This window comes from Phascolarctos cinereus, unplaced genomic scaffold (assembly GCF_003287225.1).
Source record: "Phascolarctos cinereus isolate Bilbo 61053 unplaced genomic scaffold, phaCin_HiC Scaffold_9;HRSCAF=440, whole genome shotgun sequence".
Taxonomy (NCBI): domain Eukaryota; kingdom Metazoa; phylum Chordata; class Mammalia; order Diprotodontia; family Phascolarctidae; genus Phascolarctos; species Phascolarctos cinereus.
Genome location: NW_027556402.1, coordinates 260364146 through 260377322, shown reverse-complemented (window position 1 = coordinate 260377322; position 13177 = coordinate 260364146). Strand labels below are relative to the sequence as shown.

The 13177-nt window shown below is 49.8% G+C and overlaps 1 protein-coding gene across 6 annotated transcripts in view; it reads right to left on the bottom strand.

The window, feature by feature from the left end:
- Positions 1-13177, bottom strand: part of ANO1 (anoctamin 1) — a 186609-nt gene that overhangs the window by 70931 nt on the left and 102501 nt on the right. For all 6 annotated transcript variants that reach the window (XM_020970769.2, XM_020970771.2, XM_020970772.2 and 3 more), the window contains exon 3: positions 12471-12785. In XM_020970769.2, the coding sequence (XP_020826428.1) occupies positions 12471-12785 (315 nt within the window). The remainder of the gene's footprint in view (positions 1-12470; positions 12786-13177) is intronic.

Here is a 13177-nt window from a genome sequence, read left to right as displayed (position 1 = left end):
GTTTTTTCTATTCCTCACATCTAGCAATGACCCAGCACACAGTAGGCCCTCAACCAATGCTTGTTAAAGGACTCCCGCATACCTGCGTAGACTGCGTTAGTTACTCATTCATCTAAGAAGCTTAGTCTTTATGGACATGGATGGTGAATGAACTAATTCAACATCGATTGAGTGCCTACTGAATGCCAGCTATTGGGCTGGGTTCTGAGGGAGAAGCCTCAAAGGGAAATGTGTCACCACAGCAATCACATGAAGCTACTAGAACGCGGCAAAATGGGGAAGCTAGGTGGTGAAGTGGATAGAGCTCTGGCCTTGGAGTCAGGAGGACCTGAGTTCAAATCTGGCCTCAGACACTTGACACTTACTAGTTGTATGACCCTGGGCAAGTCACTTAACTCTGATTGATTCACCAAAAAAAAAAAGGCTGGGGGGAGGGCAAAGCAAGGACCACCTGAGGTTTCAGGGGGAAAGATGGGACCACCAGATGCTCCAGGAAGGCTTCCTGGAGAAGGGGGCATGCAAACAGGGCTTTGGGGGTGTCTAGCAGGCAAAGGTAGAACAAATCTTAGAGGCCACTGAATTTGACAGTATCATTTTACAGATGGGAAACTGAGGCCCAGGGAAATCACAGGGTCCTAGAGCTAGAGCCGGGAGGGGCCTCAGAGGCCCTCTAGTACAATACCCTCATTTTAAAGATGAGGATATTGAAGCCCACAGAGTCCAAGTGACTTACCCAAGGTCACACAGCTGTGATCCAACTGCGGTCATCTGACTACAACCCCCCCCACCCCTGCCCGTGTCTCAAGGAAGGCACACAAGACACAGAGACCCTGCCAAGCTCCCTACTAACTACAGCTCCCTGGTCCTGCACACTCACAAACTCACTGCTTGGGCACAGTGGGGACCCGCCCTTGCAGGGAGCCAGGGTCCATCCCAGTTACACTCAGCAAATGACTTCTGAGATGCTCCAAACCTCATGGGGGCGGAGATGGGGAGGGGGAGGAATCATTATCATCCCAAGAGGTTTCTTTCCACGCACCGTACACTGCCACACAAGAGACTCCAATTATGTGCCTTGAAATCCATGGAGACCGCTCCTGACGGTGGCCCCCGACCTGCTGTTTGTTTCTGGATCCTCGGTTTATGTGAACAACACAGCCCATCCTTGGAAACATCTGGCCAGAGCAGGGCACTGGGCCATGGGACCCAGGGTGCACATGGCCCAGGCAGGATGGGTTAACAGCAGTGCCCAGTTTATTGGCCAAGGACGCTGGGAAGTCTGCAAGGAGACTCAGGGAACTGGGGCTTCATTTTTTCCCAAGCTAAATGCCAAAGGCGACATGGGGCCCGGCAGGTTTCCGGCTGCTTTCCTCTAGGGGCTCCCAGACACAGGAATCAGTTAGTGTGGCTGTTGGGCCCCAACCATCAGTGAAAAGCCAGTGAGACAGCTGCCTGAGGGGGCTTGTCCAAAGCCAGGCCTCAGGACCACCAAATACTGATTCATTCTTCCTACCCCCAGGAAAGCACAGCCACATGTGGGCTCATTCAAAGGGAGTGAGACACAGGCTCTGTGATGGGGCCAGGAGAAAGCCTCTGAACCAACCTTTACCAAAGCCAAGGAGCTGTGGGCCCCGGCTAACCTGGGGTGTTGTGGAGCCCCGGGTTTGGAGCTGGAGGAGCCTGGGTTTGAATCCTGCCTCACTACTGCGCTTAGCACAGTTCCCGGCACATACTAAGTGCTTAGCGAAGTTGATAGAGGTCGTGGAAGTTCTCGCAGCTCCCTGGGCGTTATTCCTCACCTGCAAAGTGAAGCAGCCGGAGCAATAGCCCTCGGAAGGCCCTTCCTGCTCTCGATCGATGTCATATTGACCTGGAAGCCCACATTTAGGAGGGAGAATCACAAACAATACATCACCTTTTGAATACTAAAACCTCCCCTGCTGCAGGGAGCCCTGCTCAGCCTCTCTTGTTTCCAGTGCCTTCACTGGGGTCATTATTTCTGACCTCTCCTGTCGAGGAGCTCACAGTGTCTCTATCTATAGGCTACTCATCTCCCCCAGGCTCAGGGAACCTCTTTGCTTGGTCTGGGAAGCACATTCTGCACCACAGACAAGAGAGAGGGGTACAAGGCTGTGGGGCCTGGGGCCTCCCCACCTGCACACTCATTAGACTATAAGATCCTAGAGGCTGGGCAGGGACTGTCTTTTGCCTCTTCTTGTATCCCCAGCATCCAGTGCCTGGCACACAGTAGGCATTTAATAAATGAATATTCTTTGAAGACCTTGTTAGGAGGTTCCCTGAGGAAGGAGTCACAGTGGCCTAGAGAAGATGGCTGGAGAAGAAACATCGCTGTGCTCATTTAAAAGATGAACAAAGGAAGCGGATCCCCAGGGTCACCTGATTAGTGTCAAAAGGATGTGAGGATCATAGATTTTGGCTGAGAAGGGACTGCTGAGGAAACTGAGGCATGGAGAGGTTAGGTGACTTGTCTAGAGTCACACAAATCAATTGGCCTACCTTAAACCTGGCTTGCCTTACTCTTCAACCTAGGCTCTTTCTACCACCCGTCCAAAGAGCCCTGGACTTGGAATCAGGACTCCCTGACTGTACATTCTCACCTATCAAATGGGGATAATGACCTGCCTTCCCAGGTAGCTTTGAGGAAAGCCCACAGTGGGTGGTAAAATGCTAGAGAAAGCTGTATTACAGTCTTTTAACAGCAGTATCAACACATCATAATTCTTGTGCTGGAACCCTTGAGGCCCCTCCTCATCAGACTGATTCCACCCACTGCCACAGGACAAGAGATTCGGTAAGAGCCAAGACTTTCAACACCAAGAATGGATTCAACAGAAAACAAACGCCAACACCACTCCCCGTCAGCCCAACCAACAGGCCTCAGTTAACCAGGAAGCCCAGGCTGCCAGAGCCCTGCCCCCAGCATTCTGGTTAACAAAGGCTTGCCTGTAGGCTGAGGCAGAGGTGCTTAACTGGGGAGGAGGAAAAGTCCCCAGGGGAAATAAGGTCCCGAGGCTTCAGCCTAGCCTCCACCAGCAGCCCCCCAGGAAAGGGAGGTGCCCTGCTGTGCTCAGCAGCAAAGGGGAGAACACAGAAAAGATTCATTAACCTCTAGGTCAGGAAAAAAGGAAAAAGAAACATGAGCAGTAGAGAGAAAGGGGCGGCCTTGGGAGTCAGCCGATGGCCCCTTCCAGCAGTAGCTAGGAGAGCACCAGGGAGGGAGACTGGAAAGGGGATTCTTGCTCAGGAGAGGGAAGGCCAGATGGCCTATTCGAAGGTTGCTAGCAGCCCAAGGATCCTGTCAGGCAAGGCAGGAACCCATGACGGTGGTGCTACACATACAGTAGGTGCTTCATAAATGCTTTCTGAGTTGCTCCAAACAACATGGGGGAGGGAGGGGAAATATCATCCTCACAAGGCCTGATGCTTTGATATTCTCGTCTGATCCTCACAACAAGGTAGATATGAAGGATGCTATTGCTGATGTTTAGACTTTTCAATCATGTCTGACTCTCTGTGATCCCATTTTTGAGTTTTTTTGGCAAAGATACTGGAGTGATTTCCCATTTCCTTCTCTAGCTCATTTTACAGATGAGGAAACTGAGGCAAACAGGGTTAAGTGACTTGCCCAGGGTCACATGGCTAGTTAAGTGTCTGAGGCTGGGTGTGAACTCAGGTTTTCTTGACTCCAGGCCCAGGGCTCTACCTACTGTGTCACCTAGCTGCCCATTATCATCCTCATTTTAAAGATGAGGAAAATGAGGCTTCTCAGATTCCTTGTCTCAGGAAAGAGTGAATGTCCAAGTTGGGATTTAACAAAAAATTTATAAAGCATGAAACCTTATGGTTCTCTGACCGAATATGAACCCAGGTCTCCCTAACCCCAGGTCCAACACTCCAGCTCCCACATGAAGACACAAAGGGTCTAGAACTGTTTCATCATGAGAGAAACTTCAGGTGCTGGAATTCCTACAAGGTAACATTCATATAACACCTATTGTTACCTCATTTGACCCTTACAACAGCCCTGGAGGTAGGTGGATTATGATCTCCATTTGACAGATGAAGAAACTAAGGCAGACAGTTTAATGACTTGCCCAGGGTCACATTGCTAATATCTTACTGACTCAAGGCTCAGAGCTCTATCTACTGCTAACCAAAAACATCAAACAATCCTTCTAGGACCCAGGTAAGTCCTAGGGAGTTAATTGTCTGAGGACCAGAGTAGTTAAGGGTCACCCAGCTGGAAGTCTTGTAGGTCTCATGACTTAGAGTCTAAGCTCTGCCCCTCTATCCACTAGCACATGCTGCCTCTCCTGATCCTAGCCAGGATAGCTTCAGCCTCTTGGAGAGTGAGGAAGAGATCTCAGCTGTAAGCCGGCCTTCTCTGCAGGCCTCTGACTACTCTTGGTAGTGGTCAGCCGGCAGCACTGATGTGCTCTTTCTTGGCTCAATTCTGCACAGGCCAATAAACATTCCACAGCAAGTGACTCAGTGCCCACGGGGTACCAGGCGCTGTGCCATGCCCAGCATGCCCTGGGCACTGTTCCAGGGGCCATGCCAGGCTCTGCCTCACAGGCTTCATGCCACATTGGGCCTCTGGGGGCTGGGATGCCCACTCCGAGAAAACAAGACCCAGCCTGGCTCAGGTTCTCTTCCCAGTGAGCTTGATCCCTCCACTAAAGAGTTGGATTTAGTTGCCCTATTGGTGAGTGTGTGCAGGAAGTAGGAAGGCCATGGGTGCAAGTGTGGCATCAGGGACCGAGGCCAATGGGGCACCCAGGGATGATGAGCAGCAGGAGAGGCAGAGGCCAGGGTGGGTAGGGGGCCAGAGCACTGTCCAGCTTGGTTGGGGGCCTCCCTCCCTCCAGCTGTCACAGCACTGCCTGAGGGGGGTGTCCACAGAGCTCAGATGGGGAGAACAAACAATGATGAGGTCATGACCTCAGACAGAGGTGGGCGGGGGGAGGGAATGGGAAGAGCCCACTGGCTTTGGAGTATAGTCAGGGAGCTCTCCCTGCCAGCTCTGTGAGCCAAGACAGGGAACCTCCTGTCTCCAGGCCTCCATTTCCTCATGTTTCAAATGGAGTTAAGGATACTTCCCCTACCTCACAAGGGTGTTGAGAGCAACAGAATTTCTAATCCCAGAAGAGCTCTAGAAATGCTTTCCTAGGTCACAGAGGAGCCACCTGCCTCCATCTGAGCTCAGTGTGCCTGGGCAGCTGGGCATCCCCCCCAGGGCTGAGGCTGGAGGGGGTCCCTCTACTCAAGGATGGCCCCAGCCAACCTGGAAAGCTGTGAAGGCAGCCCTTGGCACACTCACCCCCTCCTGGTTCAACCTCCAGGAAGTAGGAAATTAGAGGTTCAAGGTGGGGAATGGGGGACAGGGGAGGCAGTGAGGTAAATCCAGCCCTGAACCAAGAATCCTCCCTCTGACAACACCAACCAGGAGCCACCAAGCCTCTGCTTAAAGCTCATTAGGCAAGGTCCAGTCCATTTGGGACGACAGCTCGCATGGTCAGGCCTAAATGGGCTTCCAGACAGCTGCTACCCACTCTCCCAGTTCTGTCTTCTAGGATCAAATCTAATCCCTAATCCAAACAGTCCTTGAACACAGCCATCTCTCTCTCTCTCTCTCTCTCTCACACACACACACACACACACACACACACACACACACACACACCCCATCTTCAGCTTTCTCCCTGATCCTCGTGTGGTGAGCCTTCCTCATGCCCAGGTTGTCAGCAGCTCTGGATACTAGCTAGTTTATCAATATACCTTCTAAACAGTGGCACTTCACAGTAGAAGTCACTCTGGGCTAGGGCAGAGGCCGGCAGGGCAGTCACTTCCTTAGTCTGGAACACTTTACCCTAACCCACAATGAATCACACTGTTGACTCAATTCGAGCTTAGGGTCCACTAAGACACTCAGATTCCCCCCCCCCCCCCCCCGCCGCCACTGCTTCTTTAAATTAGATATTTGTAAAACACTCAGCACAGTGCCTGGTACATGGTAGCCACTTAAGAAGTATTTCTTCCCTCCCTTTCCCCTCTTCTTCTTACTGTTCCTACTCAATCAAGCCATGTTTTTCTTGCAATTGCTCTTAGAGCAGGCTGCCAAAGAATTCCCACTCAGGTGTTAAATGGGGTCACACACACTCCCTGCCCCTCCAAGGGCATCTGCATCGATCTAGAGGATTCAAAGGTGTCTCTCACATCCAAAGGAATGATGTGGGCATGAGAGCGTAATGGAGCCCTGCCTAGGCTGCCTAGGAAACTGGGGCAAGAAGCGATTTATCCTGTCATGAGGTTTGTCAGTGTCCAAGGCTGGATTTGCACTCGGGTCTTCTCTGACTCCCAATGCCTTCTATCGCTTCTTCATGATGCCCCCTAGCTGCCCAGCCTTATGGAGTGGGGATGTGCCAGGGGCCAGGAGGCAAGGGGCCTTCCAGTTTCAGATGTGACATTAACCACCGAGCCTGTTTCCTTATCTGCTGACCTGTGTGCAGGGAGACATTTCCCTATTCTTAGCTTCCTTCGCTTCTGCTGAGTCAATAGGCACGATTACCTCTATGTCCCTCCACTGGCTCCAGGGACCAGCCAATGGTGCCCAGAGCAGTCACCCAGAGGCCTCTAAAGGAGCCTTCCTGCCTTCTCCACCAGGGCCAGCCACCTTTCTCTAAAGCGGGAGTATCCACAGAGTCAGGAAAGAGAGGGAGCAAAGCTCTATGACAATTATGAAGTAAGATCCTGGAAATGAGCATTCTGAATTATAGCTGGAGAATGCTTCCATCCACACAGCTCACACTCACATAGCCGTAGCTTTTAATGGTCATGCCTTTAATAGGGTCTCTCCAAATTCAACACTGGGACAGGGTGTGCTTCCTCTCCCCCTTAAAGGCCAGCCTCCAAGGGCATAGAGTCCGTCTATTTTGGGGCTGGAGTATTCTGCACTTTCTAAAAATAGATTACTCCCATAATATGAACATCCAACATCCCATATGGCACAGCTTCAGAAAATGTGCGTTTCAGACGGGAAGAGCCATTTTGATGGCAGAGTACATCCACGTTCCCACCCACAGGACCCCCTGCTGGGGGCCTGAGCCCTGGAACCTCAGGTGCGCTGAGGCCTCCAGCACGTAGGTAACCGAAGCCTTTGGACAGCGTTCACAGTGGAGCTGCCCGGACAGGAACACCAGTATCTTGTGTCCTCATCCCTGAAACAAGGACATCATGAGGACCCTGTGGTTCCTTCTAGCTCTGCTTCTGTGAGTCTGGGATCTCAGCCTTGTGAAGGATTTGGCTGGCCCATCTAACTTTTCATCCTGGCAGCTCCAAGGGCAGGGAGAAAGTCTTCTTCATTTCTCTTCAGTCGTCCCTTTAATGCCCAGCTTCAAGCTTTGCATGCAGCAGGCACTTAATAAAGTCAGGTGAATTTGATTGAATAATTGACTGTAGTCCCTTTTTCTCATGGACCTGGTTGTTCCACTCATTTGGCTCATCCACCAGTGAGGCCCAAGCCGTAGGAGCTGGTCTTATTCCAGGGGGCAGCAATGTCCCTTGTCATTGATCTGATTGTCCCCTTTGTTCTACCCACCAGACTTGAACCAACAGTCTCAAGGGAGCCATGCCATCATGACCAGGTACAAAGGTCACGTTGCACATATGGGACCAGACCCTGGAGGCTTGGCACCACCACCGTAACACGGGCATCTCCAAACAACATCCTTGGCCACTGAAATTTCTGGCATTCAGAATTCAGGCACTTATATAAAAAAGGTCATCTAAATAGCCATCCTTCACAGTGGTCTCCTTATGTATGTAATATAGGCAGCCTCCTACCTCTCCACTGTGATGGCTCAAGGCCAACCCAGCACCACTCTTAAGAAAACAATTCCAATTGCAAGCCTTCCTGACTATGAGTTGTAGTTCAGGATGGCTAGAAGTGGAATCCTGAGACTGGGGACAGAGTCTGCCTGGAACCTGTCCCAGCTGGGTGGTACTACAAAAACAATCGAACCTTGTGGAACTTCAACTTCGTCACATGTAAAATGGAGCTCAGAACCTGCTGCCCTGGTGTTTTTGTGCCAGTCCCATTAGATATTAGCCAATGAGCTCATGTAGATCTGGCAAATGACAATGATACATAGAAATATAAGGCTTCATGGTGGTTCTCATTACTGGCCCTAAGGAAGGCTAGGGATGGTGTGCACAATTAGATTTTTTTCTCTAAGAGGGGCCTGAATCATACCGTACCTTTCCCACATCCGCAAGACACTAAATGTGCACAGGAGAAACTCCACACCCACAGAACTGTGGGATCCTTGAAGAAGGGCCAGCTCACTCTTACCCAGAGCTGGACAACCTCTATGAAGCTCCCTGGGGAAATTCCTGTGATGCTCAATCAAGCTGCAAGGAAGGAGGGGAGGAGGCAATACGTGACTCGTACACTAGGCTCAGCAGAAGAGAAGCTGGGGCAAAGCTCCCTGTGGGATAACACTGTTGGGTTGCTTTTTGTTTGCTTTAGTTTACTTTCTATTTCTTCCTTTTTTACTCACTCTTTCTTTCTCTGTCTCTTGAAAAGAAGAGATAAGAATGTAGGCATCTAATATTTAGCCTAAATGTTCTTTTCCCCGAAGGACCCAACAAATGGGTCTAGGTGAAGTCAGGCCTCTAATAAGCCAGTTCCTCTCCTTTGAAATGGATCAGAGAGCAGCCATCCCTGGTAATCACCCTGGCCCCAGCTCCCACATCCCCCACATATTCCCCACCATCCAGGCAGCCTTTTAATAGACTCTGATCTGGTTTGTTTTTGTCTTTGTGTTTGGTTGTGCAGATGGCAGCTGTGCATTACTTTCTCCAACAGATCCACCTATGTGGGTGAAATTCCATAGGAGAAATGGCCTTGAACTCTGATTAAGGCCCTCCCCTAACATGCTGCACCATGCACACCAGATTAGGTGAGATGGGAAAAATTTAGACTGTGTCTAGGGCATCAAAGTATCTGACAACTTTTAATAGTCAACGTGATGCTTCAGTGCACACCCAGGAGAGATGTCCAAGTGGCCACTAGGCAGCCTTAAGAGGCAATCCTGAAATAAATGGATTCCTTTCTTTGGAATGGAAATAATGCTTAGGGGGCAGCTAGGTGGCACAGTGGATAGGGCACTTGCCCTGGAGTCAGGAGGACCTGAGTTCAAATGTGGCCTCAGACACACTAACTGTGTGACCCTGGGCAAGTCACTTGACCTCAATTGCCAAAAAAAAAAAAAGGAAATAATGCTTTGCCTAGAACTTGTCTCCCCCAGGGCTGTGCCCCTTTTATGATCTTATTTAGAACTAATGGGTGGAAAAGGCTGATTACTGAGGCACATATACGCACCTAGCATTACATCCTTAGTCATATTCGATGATACCAGGGATCTACACCAATAACTATAGTACTCAGTATGAAATTGCTGCTACCCAAATTGAGTTTCCCCCAAACCTTCTCAACCCTTGTTCTCCAACAGTCTGAAGAAACCTTGCTGAGTGCTAGTATTTTGGAAGAGAAAAGTCTTCCAGTCCCTTGGAAGGAATGGGGTTTGTGAGGAGCCAGGAAGGTAGGCCCCTTGTTTCTTCCCAGGTGGCCTAGTGCCAAGCTAATCAAGCTATCAGATCACCAGCCCAGGCCTCTTGTCTCTCCTGAGCTCCCACTGCCTGCTGGCCATCCCTTCCTGGATGGCCCATGGGCATCTATTCAACCTGCCTCCTTGTCGTTCAGCAGAAAACCAGCCTTGCTCCTAACTTCAGTTTTCTACCAACATTACCATGTCCTACCGCTCTACCATGATAGCCATCTATGTGCAGTCCTCTCACTCTTCCCCAGTACCCAATCCTTTCCTGGGTCTCGGTGATTCTACCTCCTCAAAATCTGTCACTCATATCTGCCTAATCTCCTTCCTCTTGATGCACACCACCATCACCCTAACTCAGACCCTCATCCCCCCCTTTGCCTGAACCACTGCAATGACCTTCTAATTGATCTCCTTGCCTCCAGCTCTCCCTACTTCTTCCCATCCTCAATAGAGCTATCTAACTGATATCCCTTACATACAGGTCTATGCCCCTCCTATTCTCAAGAATGTTTCATTTCTCCACTGCCTTCAAAATCAAATACTAACTGCTCTAGCCTATCTTTTGAGGTGAACAACATGGCCCCCCTCCCAAATTCTGTGGTCCAGATGAATTGGCCTAGTTGCCATTCCCTGTATAAAGAATTCCATTTCCTGCCCCTGGGCCTTTGCCCAGGCTGTCTACTGGAATGTTTTCCCCTTATGAAATTCCTAGCTCAAATGCCACCTTCAAATGCTCTCTTAATTTCCCTGGATCTTTTCCAACCATTATCTTTCCAATTTCCTTAGTATCTTCCCTGGAAATGGATGTGTTTATTTTGTCTATATCCTCTACTGTACATCTAGGAACATGTTCTGTGCTCTCCTCTCCCCAGTAGAAATGGGAGCCTCCTGAGGACAGAGACTGTTTCAGTTTTTCTGTGTGTCACCAGTGCCTAGCACAGTGGCTGGAATATAGTAGGTGTTTTAAATTTGAGAAGGAGATTTCAGCTCTGGGAATTAATGAGCATGGTTACTAACCTTCATCAAGGCAGAATCAGAAGTAAGGGAGGAGCTATAAAGAGAATCATTTAGACTTGAAAAGCTTCTTTCCCACAGCTGTCCCAGAATGAGGAGCCAGCCGGGAGTGGGGAGCAAGCTTCCTCCTGGTGCTCTTTCAGCAAGGGCTTAGCGACTATCTCTAAATGAAGCCTTGTGGTGCCTTGAAGGGCTTCTAGGCCTCTGAGCTCCCTCCCATTCCTCTGGGGTTCCATGACGGGTATATAAGCCATAGCCAATCTCTACTTCCCAATCTGTTTAAAAAAAAAAAGGGAATGTGTCCTTTGGGAATTTGGAGCCTCCTTCAAAATCTGGGGCTCTTCCCATGGTGGACTGTCCACTGAAGATTCCTAGCCAATGCTTCTCTCGGTGCTTCGTGCTGGATTTTCAGATAACTGAGTCCTTCTGGAGGTGGCCGCTTATCCAGACAGGAGTTCCTTATTTGCTAAACATTAAGATCCAGTTTCCCAGCAGGTAAACATTGAGCAAGCCTCCATCTAATACCTAGGAGTTAATGAAAGCTTTTGGCGAGTGTTTCACAGGAGCGAGATCCACTGTCTGTGTAATTAACAAGAAGTGGCCCACCTGAGCTCCCTAAAGTACCAGAATGTGACTGCTCAGTTAGGGAAGGGTGCTCTTCATTGCCTTGGCTGCATCCAGTGGTCACTGACCCGCCTCTATCTGGCCAGGAACCCCCCCCCAATTCCCCCAAGTACCTGAGGTCTCTACTCTACTCTCCCTCCTTCCTTTTTCCCAGTTGCAAAGTCTTGTTAATGCCTCTGTCTCCCCTAGGATAATTACTCTTCCTACCATTCACATGTCAGCCTCATCTCCTCCCACTTGGAGTACAGCAATAGCTTCTTCTTTTTTTTTGATGAGGCAATGGGGTGAAGTGACTTGACCAAGGTCACACAGCTAGTAAGCGTCAAGTGTCTGAGGTAAGGTTTGAACTCAGGTCTTCCTGAATCCAAGGCAGGTGCTCTATCCACTGCACCATCTAGCTGCCCCAGCAATAGCTTCTTAAGCAGGCTCCCTGCTTCCAGGCTGGTCCCTTTCCAAACTAGCCTCCCTACTGTTACCAAAGCCATCTTTGCACTCTGTCACTCCCCTACATAATTAATAAATGTTTGTTGAATTAAATTGGATTCATTCTTTCTTTTCAGCTAAATATGAAGTGGATCTGAACCTGAAGCCAATCTCCCAGAAGCCCCCAGTCCCCAATCTCCCCACTGCTCTCTCTGTACAGCATTTTTCTTCAGCTGCTCATTCTCACAACCTCACAGTATCCCAGAACTCAGTCAGGGACATCCCTTTCATTTTTCGGAGACCCCATGACCAGGTGAAGGTGACTGCCTAACTCAGCAAGTTAGTGTAGATGGCAGAAGAACCCCAGCCCTTAGCCCCTCTCCTTTCCCTCCAGCAGCTGCTAATGCCTTGAAGCCATCCTCAGCTCCTTTATTAGGCAGGGCTCTGACAAAAAGGGGGAGAAAGGGAGCATTAGGAACTTGTGTCACAGAAAGATTGTTTTAGGGTTATCAAGAAGGAAGAGGTTGGCTAGCTGTGCTTGGTTTGAAAGTAGACATGAAAGGAAGAAGACTGAACATGTGTTCAGTTCTAAGAGTAGATTGTCATTGCCCTGGGAAGATCTGGGCACCAGGAGACACAGCGAGATGTTAACGGCGAAATCTAAAAGTAAAAGCCGACTCTACCAACTGGGCTTCCCAGCAGCAGAGCTCCGGCCTCCCCCTCAGACCCAACCCCCGACCAGGCACACTGATTTATGGAAGTGATAATTACATCCTCATCTTTCTCCAGCTCGAGTCCAGCCTCCAGAAGGTTGCTCTCATACTCTTCCCGGCGGGATCGCTTGTCATCTTCGTGATGGTCAATCTCGCCGGCGTCCAGGGGCCCGTCCTTGCCAGGCAGAGGTTCCTGCTTGAGGTTCTGGGACCCCAGTGAGGGATCAACGTGGAGGACTCGGGCCAGGATGTTATGGCCCGAGGTCCTCTTGTAATTGTAGACGAGGATGTAGTCCACTTTCCTCTGGCCATCTCGAAAATAGAGACCATACTTGCAGTTGGCGTCGGGGTCCACGGCCAGTGAGTTCAGCAGCTACAGAGACAGGAAAGAGAGAGGCCATTGGTCATGCCATTCTACAATCTTTAAAAGGAAACAGATTGCAATAAGAAATGATTTGTGTCTCTGGAGAAGAGAACCCAGAAGGCAAACTCTGGGAGGGCAGAGCTTTCTTATCTTTCTCCTATCTCCCAGAGAGAGCAATAAAGGGATTACATTGTAGAAGCTTGTGGAGACACTGTTACACTGTAGAAGCTTGTGGAGATGCTGTTACACTGTAGAAGCTTGTGGAGACACTGTTACTGACTTGGGTGTATTAGGAGTTGCAGCCCAGTCCTATCTTTGTAAGGCCAGAGCCTAACACAGTGCTGGGCATACAGTAGATACTTAATAAATAAATGCTTACTGACTAACTGATCTCTTACAAC